General features: G+C 49.4%; 2 protein-coding genes across 14 annotated transcripts in view; both read right to left on the bottom strand.

Annotated features, from left to right (window-relative positions):
* The window catches only part of LOC128412017 (zinc finger protein 420-like), a 983,187-nt gene that overhangs the window by 473,287 nt on the left and 486,095 nt on the right, over positions 1 to 23,805 (bottom strand). The window contains exon 1 of one of the 13 annotated variants that reach the window (XM_053384765.1): positions 16,550 to 16,722. The exons of 11 other annotated variants lie outside the window; for them this stretch is intronic. The gene's annotated coding sequence lies outside the window, so the exon portion shown is untranslated. Of the gene's footprint in view, positions 1 to 2,715; positions 2,773 to 16,549; positions 16,723 to 23,805 lie in introns of those variants that run through there. One more of the 13 variants, XM_053384764.1, reaches the window with a different exon arrangement.
* On the bottom strand, positions 658 to 22,934 carry LOC128412162 (zinc finger and SCAN domain-containing protein 31-like). The gene is made up of 2 exons (XM_053385028.1): positions 22,897 to 22,934; positions 658 to 1,224 (listed from the first exon to the last, which is right to left on the bottom strand). Exon 2 carries the CDS (start codon positions 1,131 to 1,133, stop codon positions 660 to 662), a length of 474 nt encoding a protein of 157 aa, XP_053241003.1. The 5' UTR covers positions 1,134 to 1,224; positions 22,897 to 22,934; the 3' UTR covers positions 658 to 659.

Below are 23,805 nucleotides of genomic sequence, written 5' to 3'. Positions count from 1 at the left end.
TGAGGGAACCACCAGAAGTGCCTCGGAGCTGGACCTCAGTGGCCGGGCAGAACGATGGGGATGGAGACTCTCCTTCAGGTATACAGGACTGAGGCCATTTAGGGCTTTAAAGGTCAGCACCAACACTTTGAATTGTGCTCAGAAACGTACTGGGAGCCAATGCAGATCTCTCAGAACCGGTGTTATGTGGTCCCAGCGGCCACTCCCAGTCACCAATCTAGCTGCCGCGTTCTGGATTGATTGCAGTTTCCGGGTCACCTTCAAAGGTAGCCACACCTGGTAAGAACATTTGGACATTTGTGCCCATTTCATATGTTAGTTGTGCATAAATACTTCTCCCTTCCTCTGCACCCTTGTTCCCAACTGTTCTCCCCAAAACAAGATGAAAAGAACCCTCAGATGAGCTGGAAAACCAACAGAACAAGACCAAACAGAGAAAAGCCACCTTCCTCCTTACCCAGTGACCGTTCTCTGGTGTCCAACGGAGGCCTCTCTGCCTCACACGAATCCAGGGCCATTTCTGCAAAACGATCCCTTTTCTGAAAGAGCAACAAGGATTCAAAACAGAGAATGAATGGCGAGAAATGTTAGAAAGAGAATGACAAAGACAGAAGATTTAAGGGTGTTAGATCTCATTCCCGAGAAAGAATGGGCCAACATTAGAGCATTATGGGATGTTCTCCGTCCTGTTTGGAGCCCCTTGGGAGTATCCAGAGGAAAGTCTCTCTCACCTGCTTTCTCTCCTCTGCCTGACTCAGGAGGAAACCTTCGGCCAGGGCCACCGCCTGGGAACTGGTCTCCGCTCCGCATTCCCTCACCCAGCTCTCCATCTCCGGGGGAAGGACAGCCAGGAACTGCTCCAAGATCACCAGGTCCAGCATCTCAGCTTTCGTGTGCCTTTCTGGCTTCAGCCACTGGTGGCAAAAGTGGTAGAGTCGGCTGCAAACCTCTCGGGGTCCTTTGGCCTCCTGGCAGCAGAACTGCCTCAACTGCTGGCTCTGCACCTCTGAGCGGAGGGCGTCCTCCTCACCCAGGATCTTCTGCACAGAGTTTTCCCAGAATCCCCCACTGCTCCCAGTTTTGACGGCATGGCCTCTTCCTGCTCCAAGGCCAGCTGAGTCTTGCTCATCCATCTGTGCTCTCTGGAAGCCTCTGAGAGATCAGAAGGTACCCTTTGGTCTTCTGCCAAGTTCTGTCTGTCTGAATGAGAAGCTCTAGCAAATCCTACAAAGCAAATACATTGTTCTGTTACAGAATTTGTAGGTCAGGAGAAGAAACAGGATCCGTAAGGAAGCATGTACCAGGGCTGGATGGCACCACAGCCCAAACCATGAGATATCTTCTTTAAAAAGAGGAGAAGGAGAAGAAGAAAGCAACGTCTAGTTCTCCTCTAAGGAATATTGCAATGCAAAATGTGGAGGCAACGGAAGGGGTTTGTGGGTGATTAATCAGCCTGGTGGCGCTGTGGGTTAGAGCCTCAGCGCCTAGGACTTGCCGATCGTCAGGTCGGCGGTTCGAATCCCCGCGGCGGGGTGAGCTCCCGTCGTTCGGTCCGAGCTCCTGCCCACCTAGCAGTTCGAAAGCACCCCCGGGTTCAAGTAGATAAATAGGGACCGCTTACTAGCGGGAAGGTAAACGGCATTTCTGTGTGCTGCGCTGGCTCGCCAGATGCAGCTTGTCACGCTGGCCACGTGACCCGGAAGTGTCTCCGGACAGCGCTGGCCCCTGGCCTCTTAAGCGAGATGGGCGCGCAACCCTACAGTCTGTCAAGACTGGCCCGTATGGGCAGGGGTACCTTTACCTTTACCTTTAATCAGCCTGGTTGCTCCTGCCTTCCAATCAATGCCTGAAGCCAGAACTGACTGACAAGGGAGTCATTTGTATCTTGTGGAAAATGGATGCCTGGCTCTAGTGGGGGTCCTCATTCGGGGGTCCTCAGGAGTTGCTCCCCCCCACCCCCACTCCCCTGCTTCTGTCTCCTTTTTTTGCACTTTGACTCTACAACGCTCTCCAGAAAGACTCCTGGGGTGGGGTCCCTTTTTCTTTGCTCTGAGGGCCAGGTATGTATCTAGTCAACCCCCTGAGGGCCAAGTGGATGAGGCAGCTAATTTATTATGATTATTCTATTAGATATCTTAACACACACACAGCCATTGATGCCCAGGTCCCTGGAGGCTCAGGGAGTAGCAGCGCCCATTTCCGGCTGCTTTGCCAGCAACAATCCCTTTGGGAGAGAGAGGATGTGGTCCTGGGATGCCCTGCTCTGGGTGCGAGGGGATGGCTGCCGTGGCCTCCGTGGGGAGCTGCCCTGGGAGACACTGGGAAACTGGTCCCCAATGCAGCAGCCAGACTCTGGGCTGGGATCCCTCTCTTTATCCCTGGCCTTTCTCTCCCACCTTAACTTCCTTCCTCCCTGTGGAGTTTTTTTTTTGGGGGGGGGGCTAGTCCACCTCCTCGTCCAGCTTTGGAAAACCATTTGCAGATGTTTCCTCTGTTGTGCAATGGCGCTGAGTGATGTCACAGAGAGTTAAAGTCCCAGGACTCCTTTGTTTACAGAAAGGAGATTTCGGGGGAGTCGTTTTTTCTGAAGGGGGGGCGGAAGGCCAAATGAGTTTGGGACCCTCTGATCTGCAGGAAGGAGAGCGTGGCAGACCTGGCCCCTCCCTGATCAGGCCCCCCAGGCCTCCTTCCCTGCTGCAGCCCTGGGACCCCCACCAGATCCCAGAGAGAGAGGAGACTCACCAGATCCCAGGAGGGGGCAGCGAGGCAGCCCTTGCAGGAGGGACACCAAAGCAGGGAAGGACTGGGGAGGGAGGGGCCTTGGCTCTGGAGGACCTCCCCCCCCCCCCGCTTCCTGCCCTCTCTAGGAAGGCAGCTCGGTCCCCTTTAACCCTTGCCAAGCCGAGTCCCCCAGCTCAGCCCTTCCTCCCTGAAGAGATCCCGGCTGGCGAAGGGTCTCTCTAATCCATCGCTGGGGGGGGGGGGGGCGAGTGGAGGTCCGGAGACGGGAGCAACTGGGGCGGAGCGTGGAGCCTGTGCAACTGCCTCCCCCCCCCCTTTCCCTCCCGGCTGGACCAGAGCAGCTTCTCCTGGGGGGACGCGCCCCTTCCCCCCCCCACCCATAGATTGATTGACATATTTATGGAACCGTTTGAAAGCCGATTTTGCGGGGGGGGGCTATCCCCCTGGGGGGGGACTTCCTTGCCACTTTCTTGCTAGATACGGCCCTGATCCCTGGGTCATCCAGTCCAACCCCAGCAATGCAGGAATCTCAGCTAAAGCATCCATGGCAAATGGCCGTCCGATCTGTTCTTAGAAACCTCCAAGGAAGGAGAGTCCCCCCCTCCCCAGGGAGACCTTTCCCTGCCCAACTGCTCTTAGATGTCCCTCAAGGCAGCGGGTCCTGAGTTCTAGCCCTGCTGAAACCATTGCACTGGCTACCAAGGAGGAACCCAGCGAAGTTCAACATAAATAAATCATATTCACATCATAAATGAGTAATACTTTCTTCTGCATGCTTTTTATGCCAATATACAGAAGTATATTATTCCCCCTTCCAGAAATGCTGAACTGCTAATTCAAGGGACCCTGAAGTCCTTGCAGAGATGACAGGACAGCTTTCCAGATTAGTTAGCAGGGAGTGAGACAGTTGGCAGAGTGGCATTGGGCTCTCTAAGATGCCAGCTACTACAGGAATTGCTTTCTTGAGCCTTTTTAGCACTGCAATACCATTTCTTTAAAAAGAAATGGGATCTAACAGTTCTGTTTCCAATTTTGATTTTTCCACCTGGAATCCAATTTTATTGTCCAAATTGTATGCCTCCATTATTTGATAATAATGAAGCCAATCTCGCACTTTGTTTTTTAATTTTTCAAAACTCTGCAATTTCAATTTATCTCCCTCTTGTTCCAAAATTTCCCAATATTTCGGCCATTTGGCCTCCATATTGAGCTTTGCATTCTGCTCACATTTTAGCAACTTCCTCACATAAATATTGCGGGGACTTTGTCAAAAGCCTTATTGAAATCAAGACGCACTATTTCTACAGCTCTCCCATGATCAACAGACAAGCATATTATCCTGTTTCGTTTGCCACCTAAGGGGGGAAATGACTTGCTTCAATTTAACGCAAGCACATCCACAAGGGCTCTTGACTAGACGTTCGGCTGTGGGGTGCTGACTGTTCCCCCATATTCTTCCATAAAAGTCAATAGAATGTCCGTCAGTTTAAGAATATCCACATGGTTGGAGCCTGCTCCGTAAGCGGGGAAAAGGGCTCGTCCGTAGGTTTCCTCATTGGCTGACACGTCAGAAATTCTGACAGGTCTTTTGCCCTCTTGTTGCGTCTCCTTCCCGGGGGAAGGTCTGGGGTGACTCTGATCGCAGGCAAGATAAGTCCAAGGTAGCAGGTGCCTCGGGAGTGGGGGCTGGCCCATACATATCCGCGGTGACCACACACCCAAAACAAACCCTGTAGGCAGGATTCTATACGGCCCGTGAGGAAGGTACGAAAAAAACACTGGGCAACGGGGGAAGGGTCCCAAGAATCAGGTAAATTCATTACTTGTTTCCAGGCAGACAACAGATCTGGATGGGGGGAGGGGGTGTCCTGTTGCCGCACAGTGATTCTACCAGTCAGGGTGATATCAATAACGTACTTACAGGTACTTTCTCCAATCATCCTATCATTGCCGCTGAACTTGCGACAGAGGTCTCCTTTCGTAGGTCCGGTTAGGTAGATGTATTGGTGAGTCAGATTTACAGCTGTCAGGTTCCAGGACTGTACGTCAGCAGAGAGGTGTTGTTGTAGAGTAAGGGGTATTCCGAGAAAGGGAATGCCACTGTGGAAGTGAGCAGGGGCATTGGCGCAGATCCAACAGTCATCGGTGGTCGTCTGTTTTGCAATTTCGGAGACTAGTTTCACGTAGGTGTTAGAGTGCCAGGTTGATAGTAGGTCATCATTGGAAGGGGTTTCAGATATCGACAGTTCCCCCCTTTGTCGAGGTGCTGTGCCTGTGGGGTGGAGGGGGTCTTGTCGATGTAGGTAGGTGAGGTTTGTAGCTACACCACCACATCGTTGAAGTCCGGTGGTATCCCATTGGGTGGGTGTGGTGGTGGAGTGATACCAGCCTTCGAGGTACGCTCTGCCATCCCAGGTGGAGGCAGGACCGATGTCCCAGACGCAGCAGTACCTTCGGAGGCAAACGCCTTGGAGGGTGGTAGGACGGGGTACGGTGTCCACTCTCTGGCAGTAAAATCCATGGATCAGGCGGTCTGTTGGATGATTTCGGTCAGTGTAAACGGATTCCCCACCGCCATTGTCTAGAATTGTCCAATTCAGGGATTGTTGGGGTACACCGTCGAAGAATAGCGTATAGGAACCATTTATACAACGGGCCCGGTTCCAAGGACCATCTCTGGTGAGTACGAGTTTGCCGAGTGGGGTGTAGTTTGGAGAACAGACAAACAGTTCCCAAATTTGGTGTTGGGTTAGGGTGGGCAGTATGGAATGGCGAAGGAGAACACGGGTCTCTGGTACGCAAAAGTCAAAATCTCCAAGTCGGTCTAGAGTTCCTCTTTTTACCATGTCTACAATGCCGGAATCAAGGTATTGGTGTTCAATTTGTAATCCAGGGCATGAAACGTGCGTGGTCATGGGGGGTCAAAGTGGTGGAAAAAATGGGATAGAGGAGCAGGACGGAGAAAGAAGGACGTGTGATGATTCTGGTGAAGAGCATGGTGGCCGGGAACAGGGTGGCGAGCTGCGAAAGGCGAGCTGTCAAAGGCGAGCTGTCAAAGGTGAGCTGTCAAGAGGCGAGCTGTCAAAGGCGAGCTGTCAAGAGGCGAGCAATGGTGTCTTACGGAGTCGGAGGCGGATCGGTGGTTGCTCTCCGTTGTCCGTTGTTGGGATGATTTCGGAGGTCCACTGGGTCGGCGTTGGTGTTGAAGCAGGTCCGGTCTGTAGGGCCCGATTCGTGGCCCGATCTGGTCCGGTCTGTAGGGCCCGATTCGTGCCCCGATCTGGTCTGGTCTGTTGGGCTCGATTCGTGCCCCGATCTGGTCCGGTCTGTTGGGCTCGATTCGTGCCCCGATCTGGTCCGGTCTGTGGGTTTACCTCTATGTAGGTGTCGTCGTCTGCCGGTGGAGGAGGAACAGAATAGGGTGCGCTCTCGGCGGCGGGGTCGGGTGGAGAAGCAGGTTTGCACCGGGTATGATGTAACCAGGCCGACTTCTCTGCTACCTTGATGGAAGTTGGGGTAGTGAGAAGTACCTGGTAGGGTCCTTCCCAGGTGGGTTGCAAATGTACTTTTTGGTAAGTTTTTGCCAGTACCCAGTCTCCTGGTTGGAACGGATGAATGTTCTCGTCTAGAGGTATGTTCTGGCTCGTAGCTGCGTATCTGTGGAGAACAATGAGTTGCTTCTGGAGCTGTATTATATATTTGGTCAGTTCAGATTCGCCTACTTCTAGTTCTGATGGGGGAAATTGCGTGTTATATATAGGGGAGGGCCTCCCAAAAAGTAGTTCATAAGGGGACAAATTTAGGTTCCGACGGGGACATGCTCTGAGATTGTGCAAGACCAAGGGCAGGGCGTTGACCCACTTGATTCCGGAGTCTCTGCAGAGTTTCCCTAGCTGAGACTTCAGCTGCTGGTTCATTCTCTCTACTTGTCCTGAGGAAGGGGGGTGGTATGGGGTATGTAATTTCCATTTAAACCCTAGAGCTTTAGCTACTTGTTGGACTACGTCGGAGGTGAAATGTGAGCCCCTGTCGCTGTCTATGTGTCTCAGAACCCCAAAACGGTATGATTTCATGGAGTAGAATTCTAGCAACTATATGAGCAGTGGCTCGGCGGGTCGGGAAGCATTCTACCCATCCGGTCAATTGATCAATGATGACGAGGGCGTGTTTGTAGCCCTGACAAGGGGGTAGGTCTATGAAATCTACTTGGAGACTTTCGAATGGGACGAAAGCCCATGGCCTGGCTCCTGGTGGACATCTGGCGGTATGCTTTGGATTAAAAGTCTGACAGGTGTGAGAGTTCTTTACTGCAGCCTTTGCGGCGAGAGTCAGTCCTGAGGCATACCAACAGCGTTGTACTGCGTCTATGAGTTTGTCCCTTCCCCAGTGGGTACATTGATGTAAGATCCTTAAGTGTTTAGGTACCCAGAGTCTGGGCATTAAGAGTCTCTTATCGGGAAGGTACCAAATGCCATCTTTTAAAAGAGCGCCTTGTTCCTCCCATCCCTTTATCTCCTCTGGAGTTGCGGTTTTGTACATTTGTTCAAAGTCCACATCTGAAGGAACCTGAGGTCCCTGGAATTCATTGTCTGCGGACAATGGCTGGCGGGCTGCTTCCTGTGCTACGCGATCAGCACAACGGTTCCCTATTGAGACTGGGTCCTTCCCCTTGGTATGGGCTTTACAGTGGACTACCGCTATAGCTTCGGGAAGATGTATAGAGTCCATGAGGCGTTGTACTAGGGGTGTGTGAGCTGTTTGGGTGCCTGCAGCAGTCAGAAAGCCCCTCTGTAGCCAGATCTGTCCAGTGGCATGAACCAACCCAAAGCAATATTTTGAATCCGTGTAAATGGTAATTCTTTGTCCCGCCCCTAACTCGCAGGCTCGGATCAGAGCGATAAGTTCGGCAGCCTGCGCACTGTACTTGGCATGGACAGGGCGTGCTTCTAAGATGTCGGTGTCGCTGACAACAGCGTATCCGCTTTTCCGTTCCCCTCCCACTATCTTCGAGCTCCCGTCAGTATACAAGATGAGGTCGGGGTCCGTTAAGGGGAGATAGTCAAGGTCCTCCCGTGGTTTTTCGGCATGGCGAACCACTTGGGAGCAGTCGTGATGTGGAGTGCCATCATCAGGGAGGGGTAGGAGAGTCGCAGGGTTGAGGGAGTTTACTCTTTTTATGGTGACATTGGACAGGCTGAGGAGGATAGCCTCGTACCTGTTCAGCCTTTGTATAGTGAAGCGTTGGCACCCTTGCAAGCTGAGAAGGGTAGCTACGGCATGAGGGACGTTTACAGTTAGGTCATGTCCCAAAACAGTCTCTTGCGCCTATTCTAGGAGTAATGCTGCCACTGCTACTGCTCTCAGACACCCCACATTCCCCATTACAGTGGTGTCCAACTGGAGGCTGTAGTAGGTGACAGGTCTGTTCCTTCCTTGAAATGGTTGCGTGAGGACACCCGAGGCCACCCCTTTGTTTTCGTGGACGAATAAGGAGAAAGGAAGCCTATAGTCAGGGAGTCCGAGGGCGGGTGAAGATCTCAACTCCCGTTTGATAGATTCGAATGCTTCAAGTGCCTCCGCTGTCCATTGTAGTTGGTCTGGGGCGTTATCGTGGGTCATTGCAGTGAGGGGACAAGTGAACTCTCCGTAGCGGGGGATCCATGCTCGGCAGAATCCGCTCATCCCGATGAAACCCCTGAGCTGCCTTTTTGTTTTAGGAAGGGGTAGCTTCGTTATAGCTTCAATCCTATCTGTGGTTAGGGCACGGGTGCCTTCTCCTAGGATGTGGCCAAGATATTTCACTTCCTTTTGGCAGTACTGTATCTTTTTTGGGGATACTTTGTGGCCCTTATGTGCCAGTATCATCAAAAGAGCTATGGTATCTGATCTACAGGATTCCAAGTCCCGCCCACAGAGCAAGATATCATCAACGTAAAGCCTGAGGGCTGAGCCCCCTGGGAGGGTCACATCTAGTAGGTCTTGGTGTAATATGGAAGAGAAGATTGCCGGAGATTCTACATACCCTTGGGGCAACCGGGTCCACGCTAATTGACCGGTTTGCCAGGTGAAAGCGAAGAGGAATTGACTCTCTGGGTCTACGGGGATGCTAAAGAAGGCAGAACATAAGTCTATGACGGAGTAAACTACAGTTCCCTCCGGAATGGTGCTCAGAAGGTGGTGGGGATTGGCTACTACGGCGTGTCTGGGGATAACGAAAGAATTGACGAGCCGAAGGTCCTGCACCAAGCGCCATTTGACGGGGTTGGTGTTAGGTTTCTTGACGGGAAGGAGGGGGGTGTTACATGGCGAGGCACAGGGAACTAGGACTCCCATCGATCATCGGAGTGAGTCCCTCGATTGCTTCGGGAGGTAGGGGGTATTGTTTGGTGCAGGGAAAGGGTAGGTCCTTCCTGTAGTTAACTTTTACTGGGGTTGCAGACTTTAGGAGTCCAACAGATGTTGATTCAGTTCCCCATAACCAAGAGGGGACACTATTAAGAAGTTCGGAAGGAAGGTCAATGGTTTTGTTGTTAGCTTCTTGAAAAACCCCTTGGAAATTGAAAATAGAGTCGTTTGGCATGTGTAAATAAATTCCTTCTTGGCCGCATTGGATAGTAGCATTTAGTTTGCAGAGCAGATCCCTCCCCAGGAGGTTGACTGGACTGGAAGTTAGTAAAAAGGTATGTTTAACCGAGAGAGGCCCAATGGAGACCTTTGCAGGTCTGGAGAGAGGGCAGTTCTGGGGGATTCCATCAAGCCCCATGACGGTTCTGGTTTCTTCCCCCGGGGCCAAATGACTATTTGTAAGGGTGGAGTAGGTGGCTCCAGTGTCTAAGAGACAGTCATAGGACTGGCCATCAATTTGCATAGTGCATATGGGGTCGGAGGAGGATAGTTGCAAGACTGGGCAGAGGAAAGAAAAGGAGGCGGGATCTGCTTCTAATTGTCAATGTTCCTGGTACTCTTCCATTACCATTTCACGAGTTGGATTTATGGAGCGACTTCCCTGCTTGAAGGGGTTGGTATCGCCGTGGGGTTGATTTCGGGGTCAAGGTTGTGGAGGAGGGGGTCCTGCGCGGGGTTGCATTTGGGCCGAGGATCGATTAAGTTCGTATGGGGGGTTAGACTCTTTATATTTGGGGTAGGTAGTTTCCCTGTATTCTGGTCTGTACGGTCTTGGATTCCTATATTCGGTCCTTCTAGCTCCGGTCAGAAGGGGGCAGTATCTTTTTATATGCCCTACTTCATCACAGTTGAAACAAACACGGTCGTCTAGTGGTTCGGGTCCCCCTGGCTGAAATTTTTCTTTGAAGGTAGGAACCCCGGCCGCGTAGGCTAACACCCGGGGGGGGGTCGGGCTTTTGGTCTTTTCTTTTCCGTTCGTCCCTTGAGTTGAAAACGGACTTTGCGATGGAAAGGATTTCGTTTATGGTTTTTCCATCGTATCCCAGGTGTGCATTTAATGCTTTCCGAATGTCGGCTGTAGCTTGGTCTTTGAAAAATCCTTTGACTATTACCTCGTGCTGCGGGCTCTCCGGATCTGTCCCACCCCAGGTTTTAATAGCAGAGACTAGCCTTGAATAGTAATCGGATGGATGTTCGTCAGGTCCTTGAAGGACGGCTTGGACTTTGGTCCAGTTCACGGTTCGCTGTCCTGCAGCTTTAATGCCATCTAGGATGGCTTTCTTAAAAATCTTTAAGCCCCATGCACCATCAGTAGTATTGTAGTCCCAGTCAGGGTCGTTAAGTAGCGTCTGGGCGGTCAGTGGGGCCATTGAGGCGGGTCGGTTCGGTTGATAGTCTTCCCGAGCTAGAGCTTCCCCTGCCTTCGCCAGTATCTCCCTTTTTTCTGCCTCATTAAAAAGAGCCCCAAGCAACATATGTACATCCGCCCACGTGGGGTTGTGGGTGGAGAAGATGGTGGCCACCTGGCGGTGGCATTTGTCAGGGTCGTCTCGTAGGGAGGGCATCTTATCGGACCAGTTCATTAAGTCCAAAGTAAGGAAGGGTTGGTGAGTAAAAACCATGCGGGGTGGGTCCCCTGCCCTGACTGGGGGTATAGGTAATGCCCTTAGAGGAAAGGGGCCCTCTATTTCTCCGTTCTGCAGATTATCCCTATTCCGAGTTCTACTGGAGACGGGTCCCTCTCCTCCTCCGTTTAGAAGTTGCCCGTTGAGTAGGGGTCCCAGATCCAAGTCTACTTGGTCTTCTCCTATGTTGGACGCACTTGGGGAAGGGTTAGGCGGCGATGTAGTTGATGCGCTTTGGGAAGGGGCAGTGGCGAGTGGATTTGCTACGTCTTCTCTGGGTCCTGCGCCTCCCCCACCGGCTCCTGTTCTGTTTCCTTCCCCAGATCCTGGTGGTCAGGGGACTCGTGGCTCGGGATAGTAGAAAGGAAGGAGAGTCCTATCCAATTGTTCCTCCTGGGCTCTAATCTCATCATATGGGGGAGGTCCGGTTGCTTTTAAAACAGCCATCTGTCGAACAATTTGGGCTTGCTGCCGTTGAAACAATTCACGGGCTTCAACGAAAGCATTAAGATAGTACAGTTGTCGGGGCTTCTCATCAGCCAGATAAGATTTAAGTGCTTGCATCTTCACGAGATTAAAGGAACCGTGAGGTGGCCATCTCAAGGCTGGCTCTAGGTGGTGGGTAAAAGCGACCCACGAGATGTTACAAAGGTCCCTCAGTTTGGACTTTGAGAGTCCCTTCCTCCCTCTCAATTCTTTCCAGTTTAGGAGGACGAATTGAAGAGGGGTATCAGAGTCCTCCCTTGGGTTGAAAGGCTTCGCGGAAGCCTTGTCGCCTGGAGGAGTCCAGTCTGAATGCTTGGAAGCGTGGGCTCCCATTCTCTCATGCGTTATTATTAGGCTTTTTCGTTAACGAAGTACGCTAAAGACAGAAAGAGTGGAAACACACACACAAGGGAGGAGGGGCAATGGGAAGAAAGGGGGGACAGATAAAAGATCCTTTCAGTACTCGAAGTATCCTTGACTAAGACAATTCCTACTTATCTATAAACCACGAATTAATTTCTGGAAATCTCAAACCTGAACCTGAAACAAAACCACGGGTCTCTCTGCCCGGAAACTCAAACCACGGGTCCCTCTGCCCGGAAAATCAAACCACGGGTCCCTCTGCCCGGAAAATCAAACCATGGGTCTCTCTGCCCGGAATTCCTTTACCTCAGCGCTGTTTACAAGACTAATCCTAGTGTGGGGCCCCAATTTGTGAACCTCCTGCTCTACCCTCCACAACAGCCTCCTGCCTAGCCTTTTGGACTAAGTTCGGGCTCCCTACTGAACACCTGCGCAGTGCAGTGCCAGATCGGGGTCCGAGAAAACAAAGTTTTGAAAGGAAGCAAATGACCTTGCGTTCTCACGTACACGGGTCATCCCCAACAAGGGTCGCAGAGCAGGAGGGGCGGCTTCATTTGCATAAACAGGGAAGGTAGAGAGAGAGAGAGAGGTTCGTAGGGACGCCTCCGGACGATTCCGGGAGGACGTCAGAGAAACAATAAGCACCACGTTTTTCCCGGCCACGCTCCGAGAGGAAAAACGGGGGAGAAAAGGAGAGAGGGAGATTCGTAGGGGACGCCTCCGGGCGACTCTGAGAGAGGACGTCAGAGAAACAATAAGCACCACGTTTTCCCCGGCCACGCTCCGAAAGGGAAAACGGGGAGAGAAAGAGAAAGGGAGATTCGTAGGGACGCCTCCGGACGACTCCAAGAGAGGACGTCAGAGAAACAATAAGCACCACGTTTTTCCCGGCCACGCTCCGAGAGGAAAAATGGGGAGAAAAGGAGAGAGGGAGATTCGTAGGGGACGCCTCCGGGCGACTCTGAGAGAGGACGTCAGGGAAACAATAAGCACCACGTTTTTCCCGGCCACGCTCCGAGAGGAAAAACGGGGGAGAAAAGGAGAGAGTTTAGGACGTTCCCGGTCGACTCCGAGGGGTGACGTCGGAAATAAAAGGAAGAAAAGTCTGGCTGTTGTGGGGACGTTACTTTTCCACCTCCCTCCCAATGTATTTTCTTCAAACCATACTCACGTTCGTAGGTGTCCCTTGCGGATCCCGGGATCCTTTCCCTTTAGCCGGCTTGACCTTGCCTTTGCTTCCCCTGGTTGAGCTTTTGGTGACGATTGATTACCACCCGCGAAGAGGAGGCAGGGAGAGGAAAAAGGATCCCTGGGCTAAGGTTGCCCAGTGGCGCCCGATCCCCTCTATCTCCCTCCTCACCTCTACGGGAGAACCAAGTGTCCCTGAGCACGGTCGCCAAAACTGTTACCGGAAAATCCGAGGGCTCCCTTGGACAAAAGCAAAGACACCAACCAGAGCAAATTGGAAGCAAATCAGCAGCCTGTAGGCTTGGTCTTTATTGAAGAAAAAAGACTGTCGTGACAGGACTCCCACCGCCCACGAGGTGAAGCAAGATGGAAGCCCAGAACAAAAGAAGACCCCAACTTTTATTAGCTCCTAATCCCCTAAGTTACACCCCTAGAAATACATCATATTTACATCATGACTATATTAAGAACAGGAGGAGTCAGGGGAGGGGTAGCGCAGGTAATCTGAGCATCCTGACACCTTTCCGGAAACGGGTTGCAACATTTTGATTAAATCAGTCACGGTCAATTGAACTCGGAAACTTTGTATTTGAGAGCTGTCAAAGACAGTGAATTGGGCGCCCGCTGCCTGCAGTACCTGCGTGGCGGCCACAAGGGGCGCTGTTCGGTAACGCTGATTGGGTTTGCAAGAATCTGGAAGCTTGTGTGGTTTTTTTCTGAATTTTTATGATTTTTTGTGACCATTGGGCCATGTTGTTGTTGGTTTTTTAAAAATAATAATCTGGATTTGAATTTCTGTGTGGTGGCTGGCTGGGGGAACAGTTAAGGAGGGGTTTGCAAGAATCTGGAAGCTTGTGTGGTTTTTTTCTGAATTTTTATGATTTTTTTATGACCATTGGGCCATGTTGTTGTTGGTTTTTTAAAAATAATAATCTGGATTTGAATTTCTGTGTGGTGGCTGGCTGGGGGAACAGTTAAGGAGGGGTTTGCAAGAATCTGGAAGCTTGTGTGGTTTTTTTCTGAATTTTTATGATTTTTTTATGACCATTGGGCAACTCTGCTGTTTTTTTTAAAAAAATTCTGGATTTGATTTTTTGTGTGGTGGCTGGCTGGGGGAACAGTTGGGGAGGGGTTTGCAAGAATCTGGGAGCTTGTGTGGTTTTTTCTGCATTTTTATGATTTTCTGTGACCATTGGGACATGTTTTTTTTAAAAAAATAATAATAATCTGAATTTGAATTTCTGTGTGGTGGCTGGCTGGGGGAACAGTTGGGGAGGGGTTTGCAACAGTTGGGGAGGGGTTTGCAATTTCTGTGTGGTGGGTGGGTGGCTGGGGGAACAGTTGAGGTTTTTGAAGACTTTGGTGATTTTTGAAGCTTTTCCAAAACTTCTTTTGCGGCCATTTGAGGTTTTAGAAGACTTTTAAAACTTTTTGGGGGGGTTTTGGATTTTGGGTTGGGTGTTTGGAATTCAAGGACTCGGTTCTGGGTTTGAATTTCTGTGTGGTGGGTGGCTGGGTGCTTTTGAATTTTTTGGATGTGAAGCACTGATTCTTTTTTTTTTCTTTTTTTTTGAGTTTGCGAAGGTAGGAGCTGTGCTGCCATGGGACCCAAGAAGACTGCTGCTGCAGAGGCCGGCGAGAGGAAGAAGGAGAAGGTGACGCTGGAAATGAAGGAGATCATCCGGAAGCACGATGGTGGAATGCGTGTGACAGACCTCGCCAGGGAGTACGGGAGGAATCCATCGACCATCGGGACCATCCTGAAGATGAGGGAGAAGATCCTTGCGACTGATGCAGCCAAGGGAGTCACCAGGATCATGAAGAACCGCCCAGCTGTTCTGGAGGAGGTCGAGAAGTTGCTGCTCATCTGGTTAGAAGAGAAGCAGCGTGCAGGGGACACAGTGACTGAGGCCATCATTTGTGAGAAGGCCAAGGCCTTGCACGCAGACCTCGTCCGGGAACAGCCAGGAACCTCAGGCGAGCCAGAAGTCTTCAAGTCAAGCAGAGGTTGGTTTGACCGGTTCAAGGCAAGATCTGGAATCCACAGCGTGGTCAGGCATGGAGAGGCTGCCAGTTCTGATGTTCCTGTGGCTGAAGACTTTGCAGCGGAGTTCCTGGAGGCTGTGAAGACGGAGGGCTACGTTCCACAGCAGGTCTTCAACTGCGACCAGACCGAGCTGTTTTGGAAGAGGATGCCCAAAAGGACTTTCATCACACAGGAGGAGGCCAAGTTGCCTGGCCACAAGCCCATGAAGGACCGTCTGACCCTGCTCTTCTGTGCCAACGCGTGGCGACCTGAAGATCAAGCCCCTGCTGGTGTACCACTCGGAGAACCCATGGGCCTTCAAGAAACACAAGGTCGACAAGGAGCAACTGAGTGTCATGTGGCGATCCAACAGTAAGGCTTGGGTCACACGTGTGCTGTTTGTGGACTGGGTCAATCTTGCTTTTGGCCCTGCTGTCAAACAGTACCTGCTGGACAACGACCTGCCGCTGAAGGCTTTGCTTCTGATGGACAATGCTCCTGCTCATCCTAAAGGCCTTGAGGAGGACTTGTTGGAGGAGTTAAGCTTCATCAGCATCATGTTCCTGCCGCCTAACACCACGCCACTGCTCCAGCCGATGGATCAGCAGGTCATCGCCAATTTCAAAAAACTCTACACCAAGGAGCTTTTCAGGCGATGCTTCGAGGTGACTGATTGCACCACCACCATCACCCTGCAGGAATTCTGGAAGGACCAGTTCGACATCGTCACCTGCTTGAAGATGATCACCAGGGCCTGGGACGGGATCAGCCAGAGAAATTTGAATTGTGCTTGACACAGCCTGTGGCCGGACTGTGTGGCACCAAGTGACTCTGATGCACCAGAGTCAACAGTGGTGCAGGACATTGTTGCCTTGGGGAGGACCATGGGCCTGGAGGTCACAGAGGAGGACATCAGCGAGCTGGCGGAGGAGCACGACCACGAGCTGACCACCCAGGAGCTGGTTGAACTGCAGGCAGAGGCTGCGCAGGAGCAGGCCTCGCTGGAAGAGGAGGAAGCAACTGAGGAACGGCTGTCCTCCAAAGAACTGTGGGACATTTGCCTGAAGTGGAAGGATGTGCAGGCTTTTGCACAGCGGCACCACCCTGACAAGCACGTGGCACATGACCTTGTGAACACTTTTGATACGAGGGTCATCTCGCCTTTCAGGGAGGTGCTGAAAAGGCGGATGAAGCAGCAGACCATGGACAGGTTCTTCAGCAAGAAGCAAAGAGTGGAAGAGGAACCTTCTTTGAGTTGTCCCCCAGAGTCTTAGAAAATGTACTGTACACTTTGTTGATTTTTAAATCTTTTTCTGTCATGTTTAGAAACTTAATTTATTGTTCCTTCAATTTTTGAAATGCTCTTTACAGTATGTGTGACTTTAAAGAGCAGTTAATAAACTCTTGTTGTACCAAATTTGGCTTTGTTTGGCCTTTTTTTGACCATAGGACGCATTAATTGATTTTCAATGCATTCCTATGGGATTTCATGCTTCGCAAGACGAAAAATTCGCTAGACGAAAAAACTCGCGGAACAAATTAATTTCGTCTTGCGAGGCACCACTGTAGTTGCAAACCTTGTGCGACCTCACCTATCCCTGGCAGGACACCCTGCTCCTGGGATCACCCCCCCCCATGATCCATCCTCCCCTGCAGCCCTGGGACCCCCAACGTCTCCCCACTGCACCCTCGGGGGGGGGGAGAGGAGACTCACCAGATCCCAGGAGGGGACAGCGAGGCAGCCCTTGCAGGAGAGACACCAAAGCAGGAAAGGACTGGGAGGGAGGGGCCTTGGCTCTGGAGGACCTGGCCCCCCTTGCTTCCTGTCCTCTCTAGGAAGGCAGCTCGGTTCCCTTTAACCCTTGCCAAGCGAGTCCCCCCAGCTCAGCCCTCTCTCGCTTTGCACAACCTGACCGACACGCTGCGCCCCTGAACAGATCCCGGCTGGTCTCTCAATTCAGCTTGAATTTCTGGAGCGCAGAAGGGGGGGGAGTGGAGGTCCAGAGACGGGGAGCAACTCAGGCGGAGTGTGGAGCCTGTGCAACTGCCTCCCCCCCGCTCCCTCCACCCTCCACTTTCCCTCCTGGCTGGGCTTGTGCTCTGCCAGAGCAGCTTCTCTTCAGGGGCCACACCCCCTCTCCACTCACCCCCACCCACCAATAGATTGATTGACATATTTATGGAACCGTTTAAAGCCGATTTTGCGGGGGCGGGGAAGAGACCTGAATCCTGATTGGAAGGGATCCAAATGGTCCAGATCCTCCAGACGTGCTTGTAGTTGTTCAGTAACCACCTCTTAAATCGCCCTACCCAAGAATGGAAGATTTGAGACTGGGCGATAGTTGGCCATATTGGCCAGGTCCAAATTATTTTTTTTTAAGAAGCGGTTTAATGACCGCCTCTTTCAGTGGGTCTGGGAAGACGCCCTCACAGAGGGAAGCATTCAACACCCCACAGAGCCCATCGTCCAGCCCTTCCCAGTTCGCTTTGTAAGCCAGGATGGGCAGGGATCAATGGGACAGGTGGTTGATTTCACTCATCCAAGCAGCCTGGCCACATCCTTGGAGGTAACAGATTGGAATTCATTCCATACAACTTGACCAAACAGGGTTCTAGCACTCTCCTGCTCTGGCCTTGCTCCCACGGTGCAGTCTACCGCTTTCCGAGTCTTAGCGACTTTATCTGCAAAAAACTTTGCAAAATCATTTCAGGAGATCTTGGGGTCTTTACCAGGCTCTGATGGCAAAGGTGGTTCTGTTAAATTGCAAACCACCTGAAAGAGTCTCCTGCTGCTGTTTTCTGCAGATGCAATAGAAGCAGTGAAGAAAGTCCGCTTCGCCACCACTATCGTCACTTGGTAGGCTTGACGTTGAGCTCTAACCCGTCTCTGGTACAATTCAAAATGAGTTTTCCACCAATGGCTCTCTAGCCATCTCAGCAATTGTTTCATTGTGCTCAGCTCCAGGGAAAACCACGGGGCTGTCTGCACTTCATGCAATCGGAGAAGGCGCTTCAGAGCTAGACAGTCGATAGCACTGGTTAACTCCATATTCTAGTGGGCCACCAGGAAATCAGCTAAAAGGTCATCAACATGGGATAATGCATCCCCTACCACTCTCTGGAAACCATTTGGATCCATTAAGTGGCGGGGGTGGAGCATCCGTATTGGTCCTACCTCCCTGCAGAGGGGAAGGGTCACGGAAAAGTCCAGTTGCACCACGAAGTGATCTGACTGTGGCATTTAGAGACCTGCAGCTAATCTTGCACCAAAGAGTTGCCCCATTGTATCAGGAGACATTCTGTCCTTAAGGTACCAGGAATGGCCTTTCTCCTTGTTCACCACATACCAGAGTGTATGCATAATACAGAAGAGGCCCACGTGCTGCATGAAGGTGCCCAGAGAGTCCTTTGTTTGTTTGCTTAATTAATATGCAATTAATCAGAGTCCTTATATGGAATCACTCGTAGGGTGTTATCCCAAATGATTGGAAGGTACTCTATGCATATGTATAGTCTTAACAGATAATGGAAAAGTATATAAGGAAGGCTCCTTCTTCAGGAGGGTTCTCAGTCCTTTTGGATGTGAATCCACCAAGCCTGTCTGTCTGGCCAGCAAAGACAATAAACATTCCTTTGTTCTTCTCATGCGACAGCGTGGTATTTTCCTTTCAGCCTGTTAATTAGCAAAATCTGACCATGGCACTTCTTTAGTTTCGCTTTTACTTAGTGTCAGATCACCCACATCCACAGAGGTGAACCCCAGGTCCAAGGCATGTCCGTGACTATGAGTTGGGCCCGACTTATTCAGGGACAGCTACATGGACGCCATGCTTTCCACGAAGTCCCGAGCAGCCCCTTGTGAAGTTGTGTTGGCATGGATGTTAAAATCCCCCAGGGCAACAAAACTACGTGTCTCCAGGAGAACAGCCATCTGCCACGACCTGAAGCAGCTCGGACAGGGAATCCTTGGTGCAGTGGGGAGGTCAGTACACCAAAAGAAATCCTGTACTGCTCCTGTTGCCCAACATTACAGAACATGCACTCAGAGTACTTGGTCTTCCCAATAGGACGCCTGGTGTAAGCTAATGACTTCCTAAAAATCACTGCAACCCCACCCCTCTGCAGCCACATGACCTGGGTTGCTGTGCGTAAGAGAAACCTGGTGGACAAGCAGCGGCAAGGACAGGCCCATCTGCTTCATCCAACCAAGTCTCTGTCACACATGGCAGGTCAAGTCCTCCATCCACAATGAAGTCATGGATGGCCGTGGTCTTATGAATCATTGACCTGGCATTGCACAGCAGCACCTTCAGGTCATGCTGATTCCAGAATCCATCCAGTCAAGACCAGACCCGGAGGCAGGGATAATCCTCAAACAACAACTAAATCTGCTTCCTTGGTAATGACATGATCTGGTCTTAGTGTAACTCCTCCTCCTACCCGTGATCTCTGAGATCGGATGACCCAGTGCATCCCCTCCTGTGAAAACTGCCCCAGCCATTCTGTTGGCTGGGGCCCACTCCCAGGCAGACCTTAAAACGCAAACTATACAACAGCTAATAAAACAATAAAAAGCAAAAACAAAACAGCAACAACAACAACAATTATACTAAAATTAACCCCCAACCAGATGTCCATCCCATCCTCAACAAAGCAAAAAGGGGGGGAGAAGAAAAAACTAAAAATGCCATAGACTGCTTAAGAACATATTAAAACACATTAGACACTTGAAACAGGGAAGCAATAGTAGAACACCCCCCCCGCCGCCTGCAATTCCCGAAGAGTTTGTTCCAATGAATCCAGCCCCACCCTCTAGGCACTGCAGCAGGAGTCCTTTTGTAGCTGGGAGGGGGAGGGCCTGGGCCCCGCCCTCCAGGCCAGAAGGGAGCAGGCCCTGCAGTCCTCAGCACAGCCGATAAATCATATTCTCATCATAAATGAGTAATACTTTCTCCTGCATGTTTTTTTATGCTAATGTACAAAGGTATATCATTTCCACTTCCAGAAATGCTGAACTGCTAATTCAAGGGACACTGAAGTCCTTGCAGAGATGACAGGACAGCTTTCCAGATTAGTTAGCTGGGAGTGAGACAGTTGGCAGAGTGGCATTGGGCTTGCTAAGTTGCCAAATCCTACAGGAATTGCATTCTTGAGCTTTCTTAGCACTGCAGTACCATTTTAATTATATATATAAAAAAGATTGCTTTTTCAGTCATGGCAATGTGTGAGGAAATACTCCAGATCTGCCAAGCTTTCAGGAGCAGGACTAAGGGCTGAAATGAAGCCCCCCAGATCCCACAAGGTTGAGGGAAAGGGTCTGCCTAAAACGACCTCTGGCCATGGGCTGCTCTGCAAAGAGGAAGACTCCTGTCAGTTCAAGTTAGTTTTATTTACAGAATAAGACATCCAGAGCAAGCTTCTCACTCCCTCCTAGCAACAACAGATGCTCTAATCTGAATCAGAGCTCCAACCCCAACAGAAACGATGCCAGAATCTCCTACGTTCACCCTCCCCCTTCCGCTCTTCTTTCAGGCATTCCCAATACCGAGATCAAGGACTGATAGCCTGGATTGGCTCTTCCTCACCATCTGTGGACAACACTTCCAAGGCTATCTGACCTGCTGGCAGCCTGCCTGTAATGGCTTGGCTCTCCCACAGAAGCGAGACACCGGCAGTAATTATCTCAGGTTTGTTGCTCAAACACATAAATCACTCCTTCACTCCGTGTCTGACTCCAAGTTTGCAGTTGCCAAGTCTAAACTCCGCCCCTTCCTCTTCTTCCAGCAGGGGAAAAAACTCTTTCACTTCTGCTCTTTCCCTCTCCTCTCACTGACCTTTTCGCGCCTTCGAGTTTTGGGGCTAGCTATTCCTGCCCTCTCCCCTTCTGTCTCTGAGCTAAGACTGGTATTTGGATCTGTGCTGCCTGCTCTCTGTTCTCTGAAGCTCTGCCACTCGGCTGCCCCTCCTCCCTCTCACATTCCAGCGTCCTTATCTCTATTTGCCTGCTTTCATACATTCCAGCCTCTGTCAGCTCCAGAACAAAGCTGACACTGCCCTTGCCTTGGCTGCTTCCAGCTCTCTCTCTCCCCCTGAGCTGGGAGTGTCTGGTCTGGGAAAGGAGGGCTGCGGTTGTGGACTGTCAGCCCTGAAAATGAAGTCTTTTCCCCCATCAGAAGCCTCATTCCCTTCACCAGAGTTGTGGAAAGAAGCATATATCACACTTGTACCGAAAATAGAGACTGAAAAGACGCAGCTTAAGAACTACCATCCCATATCACTGCTTAATGTGGATTACAAAATTTTTGCAGATATTTTGGCTAAAAGACTAAAAAGAGTGTTAGTGGAAGAGATACACAAAGACCAAGCAGGCTTTCTCCCAGGAAGACATTTATCTGACAATGTGAGAAATATAATTAATATTTTAGAGAAACTACAAGTGAATATAAACACTAAGGCAGTTCTGATATTTGTGGATGCGGAGAAAGCTTTTGACAACATTTCTTGGACTTTTATGAAACAGAACTTACAGGGTATGGGGTAGGCCAAGGTTTTGAAAACGGTATAAGTGCAATATATTCAGAACAAAAGGCCAAATTAATTGTAAATAATGTGGTGACGGAAGAATTTAAAATAGAAAAAGGGACACGACAAGGTTGCCCAATCTCCCCATTGCTTTTTATATCGGTCATGGAGGTTCTGCTGAATATGATTAGAAGGGACCAGTTGGTTAAGGGTATACAGGTCGGGGCCAAACAGCACAAACTGAGAGCATTTGCAGATGATTTAGTATTGACGTTACAGGAGCCAGAATCTAGTACTAAAAGGGTTTTAGAACTGATTCAAGAATTTGGTCAGGTCGCAGGGTTTAAACTGAATAAGTCAAAAACCAAGGTTTTAGAGAAAAATTTAACACCAATTGAGAGAGAGAGATTTCAGAACATGACAGGTTTAACAGTGGTTAAGAAAGTTAAATACTTGGGGATCAATATGACAGCAAAAAATGTGAATTTATTTAAAGATAACTATGAAAAATGCTGGGTTGAAGTGAAAAAAGATTTAGAAATATGGTCAAATTTGAAGCTTTCATTGCTGGGCCGTATTGCTGCTATAAAAATGAATGTATTGCCTAGAATGTTGTTTTTGTTTCAGGCATTGCAAATTGTGGACAAGGTGGACTGTTTCAAGAAGTGGCAGAGAGATATTTCAAGATTTGTCTGGCAGGGCAAGAAGCCTAGAATAAAATTTAAAATATTAACAGATGCAAAGGAAAGAGGTGGATTTGCCCTGCCAGACTTTAAACTTTATTATGAATCAGCAGCTTTTTGCTGGTTGAAAGAATGGCTACTTCTCGAAAACACAGACATTTTGGATTTGGAAGGTTTTAACAATGTATTTGGATGGCATGCATATTTGTGGTACGATAAGGTCAAGGCACATAAAGGATTTAAAAACCATATTGTTAGAAAAGCATTGTTTAACGTTTGGATAAGATATAAGGATTTATTGGAAAATAAAACCCCAAGGTGGCTGTCACCGATGGAAGCAAAAGCTCAGAAAAAGCTCAATATGGAGGTTAAATGGCCGAAATATTGGGAAATTTTGGAACAAGATGGAGATAGACTAAAACTGCAGAGTTTTGAGAAACTAAAGAACAAAGTGCGATACTGGCTTCATTATTATCAGATAATGGAGGCATATAATTTGGACAAGAAAATTGGCTTCCAGGTGGAAAAATCAAAATTAGAAACAGAGCTGTTAGAACCCAAAACTAAAACTTTGTCAAGGATGTATAACTTGCTGTTGAAATGGAATACTCAGGACGAAACGGTGAAATCTGTTATGATTAAATGGGCACAAGATATTGGACACAATATTATGTTTGCTGACTGGGAACAGTTATGGACCGCAGGTATGAAATTCACGGCATGTAATGCCTTAAGAGAGAATATTATGAAAATGATATACAGGTGGTACATGACCCCAGTCAAGCTTGCAAAAATCTACCATTTGCCCGATAACAAATGCTGGAAATGTAAAGAAACTGAAGGTACATTCTTTCACCTTTGGTGGACGTGCCCAAGGATTAAGGCTTTCTGGGAGACATATAATGAATTGAAAAAGGTATTTAAATATACCTTCTTGAAGAAACCAGAGGCCTTTCTCCTGGGCATAGTTGACCAATCGGTGTTAAAGAAGGATAGAACTTTCTTTATGTACGCTACAACAGCAGCAAGAATACTTATTGCAAAGTATTGGAAGACACAAGACATACCCACCCTGGAAGAATGGCAGATGAAGGTGATGGACTACATGGAATTGGCGGAAATGACTGGCAGAATCCGAGACCAGGGAGAAGAGTCGGAGGAAGACTGGAAGAAATTTAAAGACTATCTACAGAGACATTGTAAAATTAATGAATGTTAGAATGATGTTGGATTGAAATTAAGTGGTTTCTTGCTGTAATGGTATAAAAGAATATGAAAAAATGGTTTTTTATAAGTTAAAATTCAAGGTTATAATAATTTAAGATTAAAGATCTGGGTAGAATAAAGAGGGAAAGAAACTTCTGAGGTAATAAATTGAACTGGAATACAAAAAAGGGAGGTCCGAGGAGGTCCGAGAAACAAGTAAATGAAAAATAATGTGATGAAAAGATTGATTGTTTTTAACTACTTTTATTTTTTATTTTTTATTTTTACTTTTTCTATTTTGTAATGTAAAAATCTTAATAAAAATTTTATAAAAAAAAAAGAAGCCTCATTCCCTTGTTCCCTTTCCGATGCTCCTCTCCTACGGGGTCCTGGGAGGCCACGTTTCTGACACCATCTCCCTTCTTCCTTTTCATTATCTGTCATTTCCACCTAAGAAATGGAAAGAAAGCAGTTGCTCCTGTTAAGCGCTGGGTTTGTTGGGGTTGAGACTAATGAGCTGACGATGGTATGATTTGTCAGCAATATATATGGTTTGTTC

Source organism: Podarcis raffonei, chromosome 4, assembly GCF_027172205.1.
Source record: "Podarcis raffonei isolate rPodRaf1 chromosome 4, rPodRaf1.pri, whole genome shotgun sequence".
Lineage (NCBI taxonomy): Eukaryota > Metazoa > Chordata > Lepidosauria > Squamata > Lacertidae > Podarcis > Podarcis raffonei.
Note: the sequence above shows the minus strand (reverse complement) of the source record. Positions and strands in the feature narration are given on the sequence as shown.

Coding starts and splice junctions, on each gene's coding strand:
- LOC128412162 (XM_053385028.1), bottom strand. CDS start 1,133: ATGGATGAGCAAGACTCAGCTGGCCTTGGAGCAGGAAGAGGCCATGCC.